Here is a 21,293-nt window from a genome sequence, read left to right on the forward strand (position 1 = left end):
CCTTTGCCTCAGCTTTTTATTTGTGCTGTGTGCAAAGCAGTTCATACAGCTGAGGTGTTTGTGTGTTTGTATGTGTGTCTTTAACAGAGGTGGCAGAAAGTCAACACTCTGAACTGACTCGAGGAGAGAACCACTTCAAAACCCTGATTTCATTTTGTCTCTTCACAAACTGAACCAAATGTTGGAGTTTCCTCTTACGGTTCAGCAGCTGTGAACATTAGCTTGAAGAGATTTTAGCTCATTCCTCCTACAGAACAGCTCAACTCAAAGATCTTGTTTAGCTTCTTGCATCAACCACCTGCTCGTTTTCTAGCGTTTCTACAGGATTTACTTGTGTGTTAAGGGTCATTGTCTTTAACCTTCTGTTAAACTGGACATGGAAACTTAATATTTTTCTGTAAAACTAACGGCTACTACTCAGACTTCATACCTCGATCAATAGTGGCAAATCTTCCTGATCTGAATCCAGCAAAACAGGCCCGGATCATGATACTGCCACCACCATCAGGTTGTTATCTTATTAGCCAAACTTGGCATTTCTCATTCAGGCCAGAAAGTTTTATTTAGGTCTCATTCATCTGCAGAACTTCTTGTTCCACCAGTTTCTAGCTTATGTCAGTTGCTGTAGGTCGACCACTCCTGGGGAAACACTTGTGTTAAATATTCTCTAATTGTACATGATCTGTCCGACAGTTGACTGTGGAGTCCAAAACGCTTTGGAAAATCTTCTTCCCGTTCTATCGGTTTTGTAGGGCCTACTGTCTAACCAAAGTATTTATAAAGCAGGTGTGTCTTTCTGCTTTGTTATGAAATGCTGCTCTCAGCTTTCAGTCTGATGTTGAGTGACTTATTCTTCATGAGACGACAACTCATCCAGTGTTACGTTACGAGACACTAAAACATTCATGACTCTTGAAGAGTGTTTTGTCGTCTCACTTATGAGCTCCTTCACACTAAAGCCTTAAATGATTAAAACATCAAATATAAATGAAGTGCTGAGGTAATGATCAGGAACATGATTATTTATTTATTTATTTATTTGTAATTTTGTTTTTGCCAGATATAGAATTGAAAGAAAGAGAATTACAAATACTCTGTATTTTAGCGCTGTTTGGACTTCATGAGGCTAATTTATCTATTCTTGCTGTAAACTGAGACATCTGGGTTTAAAAATCAAAGGATAGATAAAGATTAATTCTTTTTTGAATGGAGACAAACTGTCAACCTCATCTATCAGCATACCTCTATGATCGTCTCATTATGAGACTGTTAAACCCCTGTTCAGATCTCTGCACTGGCGTCATGTAGCTGCTGCATCAGCTTCAAACCTTTGACCTTTACCTTTAAGTGGTCAACTCAACAACACTGGTACCTGAACTCCCTCATCCTGGTCTCCAATCCCTCTTGCTTACTGCAGTCTGCCAGTGAACAATGTCTTGTGGTCCCCTGACCTCAAAAGAACAACCTGCCTCACTCTCAACTTGGTAAAAACAGAACTCTAATAAAGAGCTCTAAAGTTTGTCTCCTTGGCTTAGATAGTTTGCTTCATACCTCACCTCTAAGTTGCTTTGGATAAAAGCATCTGCAAAATAACTAAATGTAAATGTAAAATTCAATCAGAACGCAGCTCCTGTATGTTGCTCGGTACACCAGAGGTTTCTTTCTTTTTCAGGACATTATAAAATGTTGTACTAATATTCCCAGTGTTCATCTTTAATTAATCCTGATTAACAACAAGTGTTTTCTGGTTGAACCCAAGGTTTAAACCAAGTGTAGTCATTTAAACAATCAGTCTCACAGAACTCAACAGGGTAACGAGACACACCTGTCAGGTGTTTGCTCTAAGTACGTCAACGCAACATCAAATAAAAGCTGCAATTATGAACATTTGTCTAATATCCACCATCTTGTCTTCATTGTACAGTAAAAATAATATTAACGGATCCTCAACTCTCGTCATTTAAAGGAACCACAGGTACACAACCTCCATCTGTCTGCAGAGGAGTGATGAAGAGTCATCTGTGCAGCCTTGGTGTCAGTGTGTTCCTGCTGGACGACCTCCAGTTGGAGCGATTAGATCAACAACACCAACATTTAGTCAGATAAAAACCCAACTTTGCCTTAATGAAGTGCAGGAATGTCTGTTTTAAAGGTGATCACACGTTATATGTTGAATATCCACTGGTTTAATTGGTCATTTTTAGTTATTTGTGAGACACTTCTGTCTACAATGACCGACAGTGACAGACAGAGATTAGCACCACTGTTGACGTCTTTAACATGATCCCAGTTAATCCCAACCTCTCTGAAGGCCTTAATGTCACATCTTCCCTCAGAGTTCACAGGTCTTTAAATGAACTGTGTGATCCTGTGCATGTTAAAACAAACCAAACTCCAAATAAAACCGTGCAACGTGTCCTCTGACAGGTAGAAAGGAGCCACTAAGAAGCAAAGAGCTGCATTAAGAGGAGCTGAAGCTGCATCACTGAAACTTTTAATAGAAGCTCATCACGTTTCTTTCATTTGAACATGAATGCATCTTCACACATCTTCCATTAAAACGTGCTCCTGCAGCTCTCCGGGGTCATGTGCTCCTCCTCAGCGGACACAGACCCCCCCGGTCCCGGACAGCGCCCCCTGCAGAAGGTCCCGCTCCACCGGGACTGTTTACCCAGCGCGTGACGTCACGGGGCCGGTTTCCCAGGATTGCTGCGGGAGTCGGAGGCTGCAGGGCGGGGAGAGTGTGGCCCAGGCTGCCGGAGCGGACGGCGATCTTGTGGAGACGCCCGGCGCGGCTGTGTTCAGGACGAGCGCTGCTTCTTCTTCTTCTTCTGCTTCTGTGGGATTTTTAAACGCAGTTTGCCCAGAAACGAGTCGCTGAGTCCCGGGAGTTTCCACACAGACGAGGTGGGTAGAACCGGAGGAGCCGAGGTGTTAGCTAGCTGAGGCGGCTACAGCACGCAGCAGCGTCCCGGTGTTAGCAGCCAGCAGCACGGGGAGCCTGTCAACACAGAGGGGCTGAGGGGTAAACCCTCCAGAACCAGTGGGATTTAGTCAGAATAAACAGTCAAACTGCAGCAACACCTCGGTTTTTATCATTTTAACATTCAGGGGTGAAAAATTCACATTTTTACCAACATAACTCGTTCTTGGGTTTGCTTTGTTAAGGAGTCGACACCAGACTTCATTCAAACATATGGCGATTTAAAATTGGCTCGTGTTAAATAGATGCATGTATTAGAGAATACATTGTCTAATACATCTTAATAATAATAAGGACACGGTGTTAAAATCGGCTAATAAAGAATACACCGTGACTCATTTAATTAGACTCCAGCTTCAACTTTATCAATACTCTGGACGTCGCTGCTGTTAACACTAAATGATTAGTCCTGTAGAAGAAGAGAGGAAATAAAAGGCAAACTCTAACAACAAGTGGGGTTATTTGAATAAGTGAGACGCCACAGATTAAACACACACGCCGAGTTAAATAGAAGTGTTTTAGAATTAAAAAAAAAGTGTTGACTCATTGTTCATAGCGCATGTCAGTGTCCCACAAGCAGGGCGATTCCTAATTCTCGCAGTTTTTGAATGAGGTTTGGATCAGCGTGAGAATGTGTCTAGACAGCCAGAGCATGTCGGAACGAGCGTTTTGCACAAACCTCATCACGGTAGATTGAGTTCTGAGGGGACAGAGCTCGACAGGCCGTGGGGATAATTCAGTGGTGCGTGCATGACATGTGAGGCTGAGTTAGTAGCAGCAGCACCAACATGTCAGGTCCCCCAATGTCAGCTCGGCTGCGGCCTGCAGCCTCTCTCCTCCCCCTGCTGCTGCTGAGCATGGAAGAAGAATCAATGGAGCTGCTTTGCATGACAATAAAGAAAGGTGGCCATTGGAATATTACTGGCTGATGCTCAAAGATGTGGAGGCATCCTCAGAAGTGTGGATGCAGGAAACGAGCTCAGCAAGTGCTGTGGTTTGATTTGTGCTGCATGATTATATAAGAGCTCTCAGCGCTTATTGTGTTTGTCCTGAGCTTGTTTTTGTGCTGGAGCTATTATGGTCATTATACTGTCACAAAGTCCCTCTGAATGACTGAAAAACCACATTATACCTGTGATATTCACCTTTTGACTTGTGCATGCTTAGTTCAGTGGTTCCCTCTCCCACACTGCTCCGATTGTTCTTGTGTCTTCAGCATCTTTGATGAGGTGGAGGCCTCTCCTGATCTCCAAAGGGACTTTGACTTTTGCTCCTTTTATGACTGAACTCACACACAGTTACTGTATGTCACAGCAGGAAATAGTGCTTATTGTAACCAAGCTGTCCTTCCTTCAGGGATCAAAGTCCTCTGCAGGAAATGATCCTGAATGACTGCACGATTATTGGATTAGTTGAATGTTGAGCTTTCTTTGGAATCTGTTGTTGCACTTATGACGTTGTGCACTATACAGACTCAGCGATTAGATTTTTTAAGAGTGAAGTAACTTTTATCAAGAACGGAGTCTCGACTTGCTTCTTTGCTTTTTGGCTGCACAGATGTGACTGCTCAAGCGTGCTTGGCATCCTGAGAACTGGCTCACGTTCAAGTGTCTCAGTCAGGATAAGCTCTTTATATGCATCTATATCCACTTAAAAGGTCCCTGTATTCATTAGATATTAAACAGCTGGATTGCATGATGGCATTAGCGCGACTGTCTCCATATACTGATTAGATGTAGCTGTGTTCTCTCTCTGTAAACTTGTTCTTTACATCCTAACTCTGAGGAGGAAGCAGCTGGAGGAGGCAGAGAGAGAAAATCTGTCAGGAAACCTGGTCAAAGAATTTCTGGAATATCCTGGAAGAGAGATTGAGGGAATGTGTGAGGTTCTTTGAGGAAGTTTGGACATATGTGGGAGTTTTATGATGTTAAAATGACTTTTTCAATAAAAGCAAATAACAGCACAGAGCACAGCTGAGCCTAATAAACCACGGTGGTGCAGAGAGAATTAAATGATCGTTTTAAGATTATAGTGAAGAAATAAAATAAATCATTTTATTCTTGTCAGATTTAAATATTTCTGGTATTGCTTATAGTAAGAGGACCTGTCACTTTGTCTAAAGGGAAAGAGCGGTGTGAGCTGCCTCGGTTTCAGTTTTAGTGAGGCGTTTACTGACAAGACAGAGGATAGGCCGATACGTGAGGCATTCATGGCCAGTGCTCAGAGCCTAGTAGATCCAAACTGATGATCTGAACTGTGGATCTGAAGAATCATTACACACCTATTTATGACAGATATATTTCTGATAAGTTGATATATTATACCATAAGCTAGGGTACTTTTAGCTGCATTTTGACCTATTAGGAAAGTTCCTGGTACTTCTCTATCCCTGGAACTAAAGTCCAGGAACCTTCCCTGCGTTCCTTTGAGCACAGTGTGATTTGCATTTCCATGACAGGGTCAAAGCCAAGAGAAGAAAAACCCAAAACTAGGAAGCTGAAGTATAAAAACATGTTGACTGGTCATTTTTAACGTCACTGTGTGCACAACAGCCGTGGGTTCTAACAATGCTGTGCTTCGGTGCCGCTGGCCCCACCCCCACATTTAAAACATTACTCCCTGACCTGGAACTTTCTTTTTCAGGGTAGAGCTACATCCCTGGTGCTAATTGTAGGCCCCGGCTCCTCCAGTTGATACTTAGGTAAAAAGAACCAAGTTCTCCAAAAGGTTCCTGGTGTCCCAATAACAGTTCCAGCAGTGGAAATGGGCCTATAGGTTCTTGTCTGAAGACTGCAGCCCACACTTTGTCTCCTCTGTGTAGGAGTTCATGTAAAATTGGAGGATGCAATGAAAAGTTTGTCAGTTCAGAGACTCTGAATAGAGTAACACTACCCACCCTGCAGCTCTCTCGTCTACTTTCTCTTCACTGGTGGTGATGGAGGGTGGAGGGGTTCATACATATCTTGTTTCTGATGGAGAAATATTAAATTAGTCATGCTCCACTGAGCCGGCGATGGTGATGAAGAGTGTCGACTTACATGCAGTCTGTGAGCCCGGCTGGCTCACACCAGGGGGTTTCCTGCTCAAACATCCTGGAAGCGCTTGTTGTTGTAAACAGAAGTTACGTGGACTCACTTTTTGTTTTATTTTGAAGTGAACACATTGGGGTTTCCTGGCCGTCTGTTTTTCACTTTTACTTTAAAATGATTTTGTTACTGTTCAGTTAAAACCCGGCTGATGGCCGCTGCTTGTTTGTCGGACCACGATAAAAAACTAGAGTGACTGTCAGAAGATGACACTGTGTGAGAGGCATTCAGGGACAGAACAGAATGTAGGTCATTTGTGTTATAGTAAATGCACCAACATGTATCTACCCCCAACTAATCAGTAATTTGCTGCCAACTGAAATGAAAATGTCAAATGTTCATTGCTTTACCAAAATAAAACCACTCTTAAAGATACGGTCTGCTTTATTTAATCAGATAAGGGCAGATTTAAAGCCTTTGCACTGAAGGTGCTGTGACTATATTTAATGTTCAGGTGTGTTTATTTTTAGCAGCCTGTCTTTTTGTCTGTAACAGCAGACCTGTGCTTTCACGCTCACTTTCCCTTCAGCCTGTTTGGTTCAGCTGTGAGTGAATCAGCCTGTCACGTCATGTTGACATGCAAATACACCCAACCCATTATTATATCATTATGGTGGAGAGTGTTGTAACCGTAGCAACGCTGAGGATCACGTGTTGGTGACCTTTGAAACCCAAGGCCTCTTGGTACGGAGTCAGAGCCAGGCCTTTACTGGGTTATACTGGGTAATGTCACTGGTTTGACACGTGCAGCTCTACATGTATTAAGATTTAGATTAAACCCAGATGACGAGAACAGGAACTTTGATTCTAACTTTTATTCCAGAGAGATAGTCGCTGTTGACTCGAGCAGAGTGAAGGTGCATTTATTTAGCAGTTCTTGCTCTGGTTGGTCGCGTTATGTTTTTGAGGCTTTAGTCCAGGAGGACTTTGACCCGACTTAATCCGACTTCTCTTAAACATCCAAATGACACAGGAATCCTAGATCGAGCTGTTGTCAGGTTTTACAGCTCTGGGTGTTGGATTGTGGTTCTCCTTTCTGGTAACCTTTAGATTAGTCTTAAGTTATATTTGAGACACTGATTTTCTGAGTTTAATTATTCATTCGGTGATTAAAGTGGTTGCTGATTGATTTTCTGCTGTGGCTGTTGCCCTGTCACTGGGGTGTACTGGGGCCATTACATCATAATTATACCTGGTAGGTGTGGTTGACCTGAATTCATGTTTTCTTAGAACATTTCTAATCGTGGATGCGTCACATCAGCCGTCTCTTCCTTCCAGTCTCTCTTTTGTTTCCTGGTTGTTATATTTAGCTGACGTTGGTTCGCTGCCAGCTCCACTGGACGTCCGCACTCGGCTGCCGTGAGACCCGTTACACAACAGCACTGGACGCACACGAGAAACCAAACGTCACACTGATTCGGAGCCGGTGTTTTTCCCAGGGATGCCCCTGGTGAAATCATTGGATGCAGCTCTAGTCCTTTGATCCTTGTTGACCTCTGTCTCTCTGTCTCTGTGGGGCTGACGCCCGCCCCCGCCGGACGCTTCCTCTCTTTCTTTTTGGGGCGTCTGCACACGTCCCTGTTTTAAGCTCTGTTACATTATCTGCTGTAGAGAAGCAACCACACAGAACACAGATTAGAAAGATCCTGAGAAAACACAAGAACCCTGGGATTGTTTTTAAGACAGGAAACTTTTAAACCTCACAGGCCACTGTCGGTAAATCATGCTGAGATGATCTCAATCTCCACTGCACTGCAGCAGGATGAGGATTTAAGACTCTGTGTGTAATGTACAACTTTTAGCTGCTTATAACGCTGTTTATTGGTGTTAAAGTTCAACATCAGGAGGATGACTCTTGTCAATCTTTAAACAGTTTTACAGGGAGTTTGTAAAAGATCAGCACTTTCAAATACCACAGCTTTGCTGAAATCATCACATTTGAATCTTCATCCTGGACATTCACAGAAATATTGATTTCCAAACATCATGCACATTTCCCAGTGTATGTTTGATGCAGGGACCTTTAGTTTTATACCATCATTATGGAAATTAGTGCTGCTACTCGCTGTTATTTTCAAAGCTAATTAATCTACTAACTCTTATTTTTGACATTACAAGCTGAAAATATCTTTTACATTGTGCTTGACACATTAGTGACGTCAGTAAATGTCTTATTCTGTCTGTCAAACCTTTTAAAACAGTCAAATATTTAGAACTTTGTCACATTTGAGGAGTGTAAAGAGGACTTAACTTCATCAGTTTCAGACTAATATTCTTTAGTCTTTATGTTGTTGCAGCGTTGGGACATCTTCATCTTGATCAGTCCTCACTACTTTAAAATGACTTTATGAAGGTTTTAAGGTTCAGATTAGAATAAGGTAAAGTTAAAAGGCTTTATATTAAAGTGGGACGAGTGTATGTGTGTGTTTGGAGGGTGTAGACTCTTTTTCACACAGTGGAATCACCTGCTAATCTGTGGATCCTCTAACACACCCTGTTGTGGTGAAGCTTTGCTGTAGGTGTGGCAGCAGCAGGTGAACTGCTTCAAAGAAGCTGGTTAACGTTCATGAACGTACGTAAAACCACAAACGTCTGATATAAAGAGTTCCAAATGTCACGAGGGACGATTTGAGTTGCACTAGGTGACTATGTTGATGATTAGTAAGTGACAGGGTCATTCCTTTGACCGAGGCTGCATTCAGAACAAGATCATTTTACATTTTAGAGTACTCTGCATGTTTGGTGCTGGCTGGTCTGTGCACCCACGCTGCCATTAGGAGTCATGATGCTGTGTAGGAGCAGGAGACAGAAAAGAGAATCATCATTACAGGAGCTTGTGTAAAACAACATGTTCTCTCAGCTGTGCAATCAGCCGTGGGAGAGATCAAAGTTATTTCAGGAGCTGCGAGGCATGATTTCCTGCGCAATCGGAGAATAAATGTTAAAACCAGGCAAACTGAAGCTGGTAGTTTGTTTTAATTATCAACCAGCGAGGCAGAATATGAGAAATCAAGCTGAACCAGTCAGATAAATGATGAGATGTCATCACTTCACATCAGACTAAATGATGTGAGCTGAGGCAGCTTCCATTTAAAGTCTGATCTGTGAACAGGCTGCTATCGATGACTGTGTCACACATACAGCGTCCAGACTGAATTAGACCCGATCAAACCAACATTAGGTCTAAAACGCCCTCACTGTCAGTCTGGCCTCAGAGGTTTTTTATTTGTGGACCCATCACAGGCTCTCTGTTCACCACGTGACCCTGGCTGAACGGCCGTGACAGTGAGCTCTCAGTGAGCCGTGACACAGATCCAACAATCAGCCGTTTGTCAGCGGAGGAGTGGGTCGACACACAGAACTGCAGCCTCCGATTCAAGCAGCACTTCCTCTGCTGCTGGGAAATGTGTCGTGCTCTCAAACTCACAAAGTAACAGCTGCTGCTGGCGACTTTGTTCTGATCCCCACCCTGACACACTTTAATACGCTGTCTGCTGATGTTTACTACATGATGCTGTGTCCAAATATTTCCAGCAGTTTAGGTAAAGGGGGGGCGGGGGGGTTCTTTGTAGAGTTGTCATTTAGGATCAGTCCACTCATAAATGTTGTTCTGTTCAGGTTTAATAAGACACGGCACGCGTGTTAGCAGTTGTATCTTGTCCCCTGTGGCTCATCCGGCATTCCACGCTGGAGGTGTGGAGTGTTACCACACACCGAGCGAGAGAGGAGTTTCTGCACATAGAATAAATTTCCATTTTTGTCATTTGAAAAAACTTAAAGCTTCTTTTTCAGTGTATGAATGAATGGAACTGTTGCTTTTGGCCACATGCACCTGATAGAATCTTCGTAAAGAGGCTAAACTAATAATAACTAATTATAATTAAACTCTGTGATTAAGTTAAACTGTAGAGAAACTTATGATCCAGTGTCTTTGGAGTTTGGATCATTAAACCTCAGAGCCCCTTCGCTTCTTTCTTTTGAACATAGCTAAGAAATGTGTTAATATATTTTATGAACATGTTAATTCATAAAAAGAAATCCAAAAAGTCTCTGCACATCTGAACAAAAGCACAATTTAAATAGAAATAAGAAAATGTTCTTAACTTACAGTTTATTATGTTAATAAGTGTTTCAGCTGTTTCCTCACTGTGATAATCTTTATAATTATAATAAGTATTAAGCCTGAGTTTTAGAAGCAGAGCCGTATCCAGCACTTATCCTGATCTCTTTACCTCTGTCTTCAGAGACATTTGACAAACCATCTAAATGTTTGTAGACTGTTACATACAATAACGTCTTCAGCCGGTGCAGAGGCATTATGTTATTTGTTATTACTCAAGAACTTCAGGAAACTTTTTTATATTTAGCAGAAATGTTCACTTGGACTTGAGGATGAACAGATTATGAGTCTGGACAGATACAAATATGAACTGTAACTTTACTGGTTGATGGACACATTTACGTGTGAAACAGTAATTTAACGTTTATACATAAAGAATAATTTTCATTTCATTATTTTTCTCTGGTGATGTTTTCAGGTGCTTTGTTTTATACATAAGTTCAGTTCAAAAGCCTAAAAAAATGTAATGTTTGAAAAGCTGAAATAAGATAATATTTCCTCAGTAAAAGAAATGAATTGATTGTTATACTGTTAATAATTAATGTTCTGATTGAGTCTTCAGACTAAGCAGCCAAATATTTAGGTGTCTTTGTCTTTGTGGTCTCTGTTACAGCCCCAGTGTTCAGTAATGGATGTGAGATGTAATTAAGCAGACACAAAAATACCACAAAGCACAGGTCTGCACAGAGCAGAGAAATCAACCTGTCTCTGTTACCACATCCCAGAAATATTCTCCTCCTGAACTCGGGTCTAATAGGCAGTCAGGGAGCTGAGCTCTGTGTGCTGCTGCTCAAACAGCCTCGGCTGAGAGGATGAATCCAACATTGTTCATATCATGGGAAAATTTACATGAGCTGATGCTCATCGTGCTCATGTTGTCCGTTCGGCTTCAGTGAACTTTACTTCATGCACCAGTGGTTCACTTACACCGAGCGCCACCACCAGGCCTCTAGATGGTTAGGGTTAGGACTTGAGTCAGTTAGTAGTTCAGCAACAGGTTGCATTGCCTTTCTTTCATTGATAATCTGAAATCACTCAAAACATTTCATGCTGAGAGTAAAAGTGACAGAAATAGGACTGTAACCTTCATCAGATATATTAAATATCACTGTCACTCTATTTAAACAATGAGTCGTCTTTTTCTGCTTCTAGTCAGCGTTCGGCTCATGTGTCAACAACGTACACCGACCTTTACATCCATATGTTTGAATATGTAAACAGTCAGCTTGTCACCAAACACTGAACGTCTTTATACTGGAGCTCCCAGGTGTAAAGGGCAGGTGGGTCTGTCTAAAGTACCAAGACAGACAGAGAAATCATAATTCAGAAAACATGATGCAGACGAGTGCAGTTCTTTGCATATCAGGCAAATGTTGCGGCGTGAACGAGACAAATTTAGTAAATAATTTCTAAATGAATTTGCATGTTTGTGCATTCAGTGTGAATATGTCTGAAAATCCTCCTGATAGTGTTTAGTTTAACTACAGCGGTTGAAATGTTTGATGCAGAGACCGGAATGAGCCTCTGACTGGAGCCCTGACGCAGCGTCCACCACAACATTCAAATCACCAGGTGGTGTTAATGTTGTGGCTGATGGCTGTACAATAATTTATGTATAAACTACACCCTAAAAACAGAAGATACACAGTGCAGACTAGTTCAGAAAGAGATTAACCTCTGAAAGAAGATGTTTAGACCCTTTTAATGGTAGCAAACATGTTAAACCACATGTTTACTGGCAGTTGCAGCTGATATAAGGTAAAACTCTAAGTTCGAGCTGTTACTCCTTCGATTCTTACACCCAGCAACACAACTAGATGAGGTTTTCAGTACATGATGCAGGCTGAAGTGCCAGTTTTCCTTTGTTTAGCCTCCATCGAACAGTATGACGCAACATGATATAGACCGTAAAAGGTTCTGTAGGTCAGTAAGTGATCTGTGTCAGTCGTCTCTACTCGGTTTGTGTCACCTGTGCTAAATTTACACTGAAAAAACACTGCAGCCATTTTTACTAATGATTAAATTATTTTCCCAAAACACCACATAGACCACTTTTTATTTCTAGATCTACAGAATGTGAACATCTGATTGACCGATTGTACAGACGTTCATGGTTCCCAGAGGATGAAGCTTACTGACTTTTCCTATATGACTTTGAATTGATTGGGTTTGAGTGGAGTTATTATTCCTTTCACCACTGTAGAAAGTAGATAACTCCTCATGCGATCGGCTGTTTGTTTGCTTTTTGCCGCTTCTGTAATTGTTCTACTCCAGTGTAAAATCTTAAAACTAATTTAGTGGAAGTGTCATTAGCATAATGCTTCTGCTCTGATGGCTGCATTGGGACTCTTCAGCACATATTCATTCTCTGCTCAGTTTGCATCTTTAATTTTTCACCTGACTGAGGATGTTAATGGAAATAATGTCCCAGAGAATGCTGACAGCTCAGTGCACGTTAACTGTGAAGCCAAACCACCTCGCAGGATTTTTATATTGAGGGCAGTGGCTGGAAATAGACTGTACCCTTTTACTTTAAGGCTTTGGTAAAAAACCATTAGTGTGGTCGTGAGTGCAGCAGCTCTGCCATTAGCTGTCTGGTGTTGGTGCTTTGTGTTTTCTGAAACAGCTGCTTTAGATCAGAGAGATGAGCAGTTTCCAGGTTTTTAAGTCTGTGGGTAAAACCAGAAATTATTGGATGAGACTTCTGCGGATAAATTTAGCTGCAGTGTCAGCCGATGCTAAATTTAGTGTGGAGTAAGGCATGAGTACGTTTTTTATAGATTCAGTCAGTGTCTAATGGAGTCCTTGTATTATTTCTGTTCTACAGGACGTTAAAACTAGAGATTAAAACTTTAAACTGATAAACTCACAGTTGATAAATTGTCTTCCATTAACGGAGAATATGCAGCTTGTAGAAGCAATTAATCAAAATCTTATCATTAAAAATCTTCTAATTGAATCAAAGCGGATTACACAGTTATGTAAATTGGGGCCGAGGCAAGAAGGCACTGAGGAGGAAAATTAATTGACAACTTCTTAATAAGAAATACCAAATATTGTTAACTTCTCAAATGTGAAGAGATAAAACTTTAATATTTTATTGAACATTATTAAAGTGTTGAGTTTCTGGGTTTTAGCATCTCTGTAAGTGTGGATTTGGACTTTTTTTATTTGTTAAAAATTGTCATGAGTCATCATGGGTTGATTAAAGAAAAAAAATCTATTTACAACTGAGTAAAATGTACAGAAAATGAATACCCAAATGTTTATATAGAACATTATGTTGTCACCTTAAATCTTTTTTATCAGTGCATCACATTAACTTTTTTGAACTAGCAGCCAAACGATCAACCAGGTTTTAATGTTACTGTTCTGATTTGTTACCAGCTAGTTTCTACTGAAGACAGATTCCTTAGTGACTCTTTAACTAGGATGATAAATTCTGTCTCACCAAGAAGGAAGCTGCACTAAAAAGGAGTTCGATTGACGACCAGGAAGAATAACATTTCAAAAGCCTCAAAGATCAGAGGTCAGCACCTAAACCACCAGACTTCCTGTTAGACGGTGTCGAGAGATGATTTACTGTAACACTGATGATCAGTGAGGTGTGGTTCATTGATATCTTCTCTAAAATGTAAGATTGCAATTTTCATAATATGTTACTAAGAAAAGCACCAAATCATCACATCTGATAATGAAGAGCCTTGATTATCTCATATTTCAGCTCTAGTTACACCATAAAACATGAAAAATTTTATTTTAAATTGAAACTATGATTTTCTAGTCTCTACTCTCCCACTCAGGTTGATAATTTAAAAATATCCCAATGCTGCTTGTACATGTAATCTGTGTGATTCATAGTATAGATAAACTTATTTTACAGCAAATCAGTGCCTGTCAGTGTAATATCTGTTTTATTGGACGATCATCACTCAGTAATTAAAGTTGTCAAAATGTAGTAAATGGAGTAAAAAGTAGGAGCTTCAGAACTCGTACTGAAGCTCAGTAACTAAGTGTGTTCAACAGTCCCGCAAGGAACATTCATAACTCAAAATGTCCTCAGTGCTGCTGCTGCCACGTGGCTTTTAACACCCGCTTCTGATCAATGTAACAGATTCCCTGGCTGCAGCACCAAGAGTTAGTATTAAAAGAGAAGAGAGATGAAAACCTCCTTCAAACACACTGTACAGCCCACACAGCATCACTGACACACTCACCATCTCCTACCACTGCACAAGATGTGATGCAATGACCTCACAAGCTGGAAAACTGGGTTGAGCAACGCTAATAAAACTCAGCTCAGATTAGAGATCAAAGTGTCGATGTTATGTGGGTTATGTAGTTAATTATGTTGAAATGAGTTATGCTGCATTGCTGCAGAAACTGATTTTGCAACTTGGCCTACTGTGCTGAGTAATGCAGTTTAAATAGTTTTTAAAATAAACAGAAAGGAATTTATTTCTGCAACATATCTGCTTTTTATTATTATTATTATTATTATTATTATTATTATTTATTGTATAACTTTTTTTTTTCTAGTCCACAAAATGCTTAGTCAACCTAAAAACAAAACTTTATCTCCCTCAAGCTAAATGTAAAAAACCTGTACAGTAGCTACCAATAAATATACCTTACTTACCTTTCCACACATACAACTGATGATGAACTTTTTCTTGTTTTTTTTAAATTTTCTTTCTTATATAAAAAAAAACAACCTACTCGTCCACAGAATTCCTTCCTGCCTAATAAATTTCTTATTTACCCATACCTTATCAATCTATGTACAAAATTCCTCTGAACTTTCCTAACTTTCCTCTCACTGTTCCTAAAGACACAAACCTTCCTACATGAGAAACATGACAGCAACCTTACCTACCTAATAACTGAACTGAAAACCTACAATTCAGTGTAAAATATTGATGACCTATCAAAAAAACATTCTCAAAGTCCCACAAATCCTACAATGTCTACACCCAGTGTACCTTCTCATGCACTGAAAGTCTTTCCTACTTAGAAGACAGAGTGACATATGAAGTAAATGCACATTTACCTACATGCTACTCACTTACTGTATGTACCTGCCTGTCTACCCTGTAGAAAAGGAGCTTTTGGTGTTTTGTATTTTAAGTGTTAGATAAGTTGTTCATTTGTGATTTAAAAATAAAAATCGAAAAATCGAAACAGCTTCTTTCTTTCTTTCTGCCACTTTACACAGTGATAAAACATTATGTGACGTGCCACCTGGCACCGAGCAGTTAGATGACTGAGCTGGGCAGAGCCTTTCTCCTTAAATGGCCCCTTTTATATAACAGACATGCAGACTAGGGCTTTGTAACTTTGGGAGATTTTTACAGCCCTAACAATGAGTTACCAGCAACCTTTGATCCACATTTAGTCATCCTAGCCTCAGGCCTCTGACCTCCCAGATTCAGATTGAAGCTGCACAGTGTTCAGGGAACAGAGATCTAACTCACTTTTATATGCACAAGATGTTTTATTTCTGCTTGGGGGACTTCAAGATACAATAATGGAGGATTAGGCTGATATTCAGTATTTCCATGAAAAGGCCCAAACTAACAGTGGGTTCTGGTCTATATGGTGTAAAGCCATGATTTGTGGCTGGTGCATGTTAGATTTAGTCACTATAAACTGTAGTTTGTGTGTGTTTATCTGGACAACAATCAGAAATATGATATCAGGCTTTGTAACAAACACAATACAGTCAGATACACTCATTGTTGGTTTCATGTTGTCTCAGTTTGCAGGTTTTTACTTCATCTTTTTGTTACTAACAACAAATGCTGTGAAGAGACTGTAACCCAACTTGACCTAACACGTTTTGCCAGTGTAGCTACAGCTTGAAATACTAGATACTCAGAGGCCACTTTATTGGGTACAATCCAATGCAGGGATTGTCAGTTCTAGTCCTCGAGGGCCACTGTTCCTGCCCTATCTACTGCTGAAAACGTGAATCAGGTGTGTGCAGTCAGTCAGAAGCTGGAAGATACCATGTTAGATGGGGATGGAGTAGAGAAAAACAGTGAGTTGGTATCTTCCAGCTTCTCATTGAGTGAACACACCTGAACTTGGTAATTAGTGTGCAGGGTAGGGATGGTTGGAAAACCAGCAGGGCAATTCAACACAACCACGAATTAAATCTTTATGTAGATAATAATGTTCAGATACCCTTTATTATTTTAGTAGGTGTCTGGTATTGAGCTTGTGGTTTGCAGTGGTGCAGGACTGGACTGTGTGTTTTGTGACAAACAGCAAACAGAAGTATGATTCAGCTCGGTACATCACCACTTTTACTGTGACCACAATAATTAACTCTTAAACAGTATCTGTTGTTGTAGCTAAAAGTTAAAGCAGAACATGGTAACTTCCCTCCCATCTACAGAAAAACAGTGTAATCAGAGCTCTGTTTCTGTGTGCATCTAACGTGCATTCAAGCCCTTGTTCAGTTAACTCAGACAATGATGAAGACGTGAGCTACTGAAGGTACCAAACCTGTTATCCTCCAGCTACAGGAGTTATCAGGCTGCTGTAATAAAGGGGACGATTAGACTGAAGCGATAATGGTTCAATTCCCCTATTGATTTTGATAGCCTCTTAGTACGCAGCTCAGATAGTGCAGCAACTGTTGGGGTAATTATTTGACGTTCCCAGATGAAGACTGAGGGCTCTTATTGAGTTTGCAGTTTGGCAGGAAGCCACCATGTGAGGAGAGAGATGCTGGATGTTGTAATCCTCAGCCACAGCTGGATGGATGGAAACTCTAGGACACAGCTTGGCTCAGTGTCTCGGCTCTTATTAGCAGCCAACAGTGACTCGGACTTATTCTCTGACTCCAACAGGGTCATGATGCTCCTAAATGACAACAACCTAACTTCCATGGTTTTGGATTTCATGTAAATGCACATGTACAGTTACATGTCCAAAGGAAGAACTACAGCTGCAGTACTTTGGTTAGACTTTACTTAATATGTTTCTTCCATAGTTCACTTGAGGAGCTAATGCTCTGTATCCACATGGTTCTGTCAACGGTGGTTTGGTGTCAGTTGGTTCATCGCTTTATTACAGACTGAAATATTTCATCAAGCAGTGGTTTCATTGGAAGAAAAAACAGTTGGTCCTTCTTGGATCCTGCAGGAAATGATAATTATCTCAGTGGTGTAATGGTGGTTAGCAAATACTACACTTTGATTGGTTAAATGTCATAATCATCATGTCTTAGAGCCTGAAAGTAGTGACATAAAAGTTTTGTCCAATCAACAGAATCAGAATCGATAAGTTTCTGTTTTCAATGATGTAACTCTGAGAAATGTTTAAATATTCTTTTAAACATTTTAAATATATATATTTTTTTAAATATTTATATTATAATAAACGGATCAGTAAGTTCAGCATGTGTTAAATCTGCTGCCACGTTACGCTGCTGGAAATGCAGTAAAACATTTCTTTTATCCTACAGATATTTTTCTTAATTCCTGGAGCTTTAATTTGAGCTCATTTAATATTTTGATTTATTCTAAATAAAACTGAAATTTTAAACCTGTTTAGTTCCTAGTTTGACCCAAATGATTTCCCCTCTGGTTTCCTGCCTTGAACACCAGTACAGGCTGCGAGTATCAGGTCGTCCCAGTGGGAAAAACCTCCTCACCACAGTAACACAACCAGCGGCTGGTTTGACTTAGTAACAGTGTAATTGGTTTGGTTCCACAAAGCCCCTGGGAGCTCAGTACAGGGAATGTAAATCCCTCATTCTGTTTTATTATCCTTTGGTTTTGGTCTTGGTTGGTTTATTAACTATATTTTTATGCTTCTATATCAGACTCAATTTGTCCTGGACTTGATTCCATTGACCAGTCTTTAACAAGTCAGAGGTTCAGTATCTGGTATTAATAAACAATAGAAAAGCAGAACAAAAGCACTTGAAAAATAAACCATATGAACAAAATCATAAAAGATTATGGTTTATTGATTCAGGTGGAGAGGCCGAACACCGTATCTGTGGATAAAGAAGCGAAGACAAAACACTGTGTGATGGTCTGGAGACCAACACGCTCTAAGGACACAGGGTGTTGTGTGTTTTAGGGGCTTTAAAGTTCACAGAGGCTAATTGTGATATTAAACTTAAATAAATAAAATAAAATTAGATTTGATGTGTTTGTTTAGGACGTGATGCAGTGTGGAAAATAATGTTTATTACTTATTTTCAACATGAGCTCAGATGTTGTAGAATTCAGCTCATGATCTTCTGTCTAATGCATAAAAATCTTGTGTTTGAGCCTGAAGAAAACACAACTCTGACTGTTTTGTCATGTTTTCCAGAGCCTTCAGAGCAGTGCGATGGAGGATGGGAAGCCGGTGTGGGCGCCCCACCCAACAGACGGGTTCCAGCTGGGAACCATAGTGGACATTGGAACAGACAGTCTCACCATCGAACCTCTCAAACAGCGAGGAAAGGTGAGTGGTGTTACCCAGGTTTTACCCATGAGCCTCAGTCACCACCCAGAGTGTAGTGTTGGCTTTTACAGCATATCTTTCCAGTCCTGTACAACGTTTACGTCAGTCTTTGCATTTATAACAGGAGGAAATGCTGTAAATGGCAATAAATGGTCTCACAAGCACACATTTTAAAGCAGCAGTGTTATCAGTATGAAGCAGAAGGTTGGGCTGTATCATCAATCCAATCCCACTCTGTGTTCAGACGCTCTCATTCATGTGTTTTTCAGTGTGTTTAGCTGTCACAGACTTGTGTCCAGCTTGTTCAGCTTTTTCTGACTGACTCTAATAAAGCATCATTCACTCAGTGATCCACCTCCAGATCCTGAAGATCTAATGTGCTCGAGTACAAAATTAATAAGAGCAGTTTGAAGTCAAGTGGCTGCTCGCAGCAAGACAAACAGGCTCTCCTTGATATCTCCACCGTTAATTCACTTTTCTGATGGATGAGGTGACATTTCACCCTCAGCAAAGCTTCCTGATGCTGCTGAGAGGCCGTCGTCACGGTAACCCCTAAAGCTCTGTGTCCGTCTCTGTAATCCTTCCCCGGAAAGCCTGTGTGACCGAGTGTTCCCTTCTGTTTACCGTCAGCCTATAAAACACAGGCCTCTCACGGTTTAATGGGAACACGGATCTCAGCACCTACAGAGTGTTTGCACTGTGTGATGCACGGCTGCAGCTTTCTTACATGTTTCTTTACATCTAATAACTCTAACTACAACAGTAAACCCTGCCTCTCGCTGTCTCGCTCTTCACTGTAATTTATTGCTTTATCCTCTTCGGTTAGAGTCTTTATTACCTTCCTGTGCTGCATGTGACCACTCTCTGTCTCCAGGAACATTGACTTCACCTGTTTACTACTTATTATGACTCTTATCTTTGCTCTTCACCTAATCAGCACTATATAAAGTTAACTGGGTCTCCTGATATTTACAATGCAGAAATCCTCTCTTCACAAGAATAGTTTGTGGATGTGCAGGTTTGTTTTTTGTCTTCCCTTCCTCGGCGGTTCCAGGTGTTGATTTACTTAAACAGTTTTCTCAGGTAGAGCTCACATGCAGACTTTCAATCCTTAAAGTCTAACTTTGCAGTTAGCTCTGTGTGGCTTATGTGATTGCTGCAGCCTTTCACGGTCACATGATCAGATTCCTTTGCCCTGAATTTTGTCTCCCGGAAACGGGCTGTTCCAACTGACTGATGTAACCGACTATAACTTAGTTTTATAGGTAGAGGTTGGAAGTACAGTCAGCGAGGCCAATGTCAGGGTGGAACTGCTCATCTTTGGTTCCCACAGTTCAATAAAACATCACATTTACTCACTATAACTCTTTGGATCTGTTGTCCAGTGAGTTTTTCGGCTGCAGCGGAGGATCCGAACAATGTCCAGTCTGTCCTGCTGCAACCAGTTTGTGCCAGTGTCTGACGATGCGTTCACTTGCTGGCAGACGTCCTGGGATGGACGTCAGGAGAAAGACAGAGAGTGTGATCCCCGTGTGGACTATCAGTCACAGTGGCTGAGTCTTTGTTCTGTGGGTTCTGTGTGTCCACAGTTTGATCTGCCTCTGTGTTGGTTATTAGTGAAGTGGAGGAAGCTGTCGGTGCAGGAACTGGATTATTAAAGTAGCTCAGTGTAATGTGAAGGTCTTCTAACAGGAATTCTAATACAAACCAGTATTTGAGGAGATAATTCCAGACTGATTGGCCTTCGTTGGCTGTTCTCTCAAAGCCTCAGACTGTAGAGTACTGTACACAGACTAAAATCTGGTGAATCAGTTAAATCTATGAGTGTTAATCTGCCTACAGCAGGACGTCCTCTGAGAACTGAGACCACAAGTCCTAGAGTCAGTTCTCGAGTCGTCGCACCATAGAACCTTCTTCTAGTTGACGTCAGAGTCTCCGACAACAACTCTAGATCACTCTCCCCTCAAAGTTCAACTGGTGAAGACAACTGTTGCTGTTACCTGCTACCCGTGGAGGATAACTGTGATATTTAAATAAAATAGGACAAATATTTAAATAAATAAACAAACTGTTCTTTGTCAAGATCTGTTTTCACTTTGTTAAATTATGGAACAAACCAAATTAAATCGACCATGATTCAATAATGTGAAATAAATAAATAAAAGGTAAAAGCTTTTTATAGTCACTGTATATAAATAACGACACATGAAGTTTGTTGGAGCCAGACAAACAAAATAACATCATTGTGATGAGAGCTCAGCAGCATGGCCTTGTACAGTAGGATGCTGGCACGCACAGCATTTCACCTCTAAAACATCTCTGCTAAGAAATCTGTCCACGAGAATCTGTACAACGTGTTATTATTCACTGAAAATCTAAAAGTTATGACTTTTATTAACAGTGACCAGGAATCACTTTTTATGTATCCTCCCTCCACGTTGGAGGTGCTGAAGGATGAACTGTGTTCAGTTTGTATTATTTTTACATTATTGGCCTTGCGTCACCCTTCACCTCCTCCTCTCCTCTCCGTTCTCCTCACGTGGCTCACGGTTCTGGAATCTGTCCAGTTTGGACTGGGAATGTGGAACATGCTGCCACTGGAAAGAATGAATCAACTGTACCTCACCTTGGCACT

The 21,293-nt window shown here is 40.8% G+C and overlaps 1 protein-coding gene across 6 annotated transcripts in view; it reads left to right on the plus strand.

Annotated features, from left to right (window-relative positions):
- Window positions 1-2,694: 2,694 nt before the first annotated feature.
- Window positions 2,695-21,293, plus strand: part of myo6a (myosin VIa) — a 95,475-nt gene continuing 76,876 nt past the window's right edge. For 5 of the 6 annotated variants that reach the window (XM_026340694.1, XM_026340695.1, XM_026340697.1 and 2 more), the window contains exons 1-2: window positions 2,695-2,907; window positions 18,524-18,658. In XM_026340694.1, the coding sequence (XP_026196479.1) occupies window positions 18,542-18,658 (117 nt within the window). In that variant the 5' untranslated portion in view covers window positions 2,695-2,907; window positions 18,524-18,541. The remainder of the gene's footprint in view (window positions 2,908-18,523; window positions 18,659-21,293) is intronic. The other variant, XM_026340699.1, reaches the window with a different exon arrangement.

Source organism: Anabas testudineus, chromosome 24 (assembly GCF_900324465.2).
Source record: "Anabas testudineus chromosome 24, fAnaTes1.2, whole genome shotgun sequence".
Classification (NCBI taxonomy): Eukaryota; Metazoa; Chordata; class Actinopteri; order Anabantiformes; family Anabantidae; genus Anabas; species Anabas testudineus.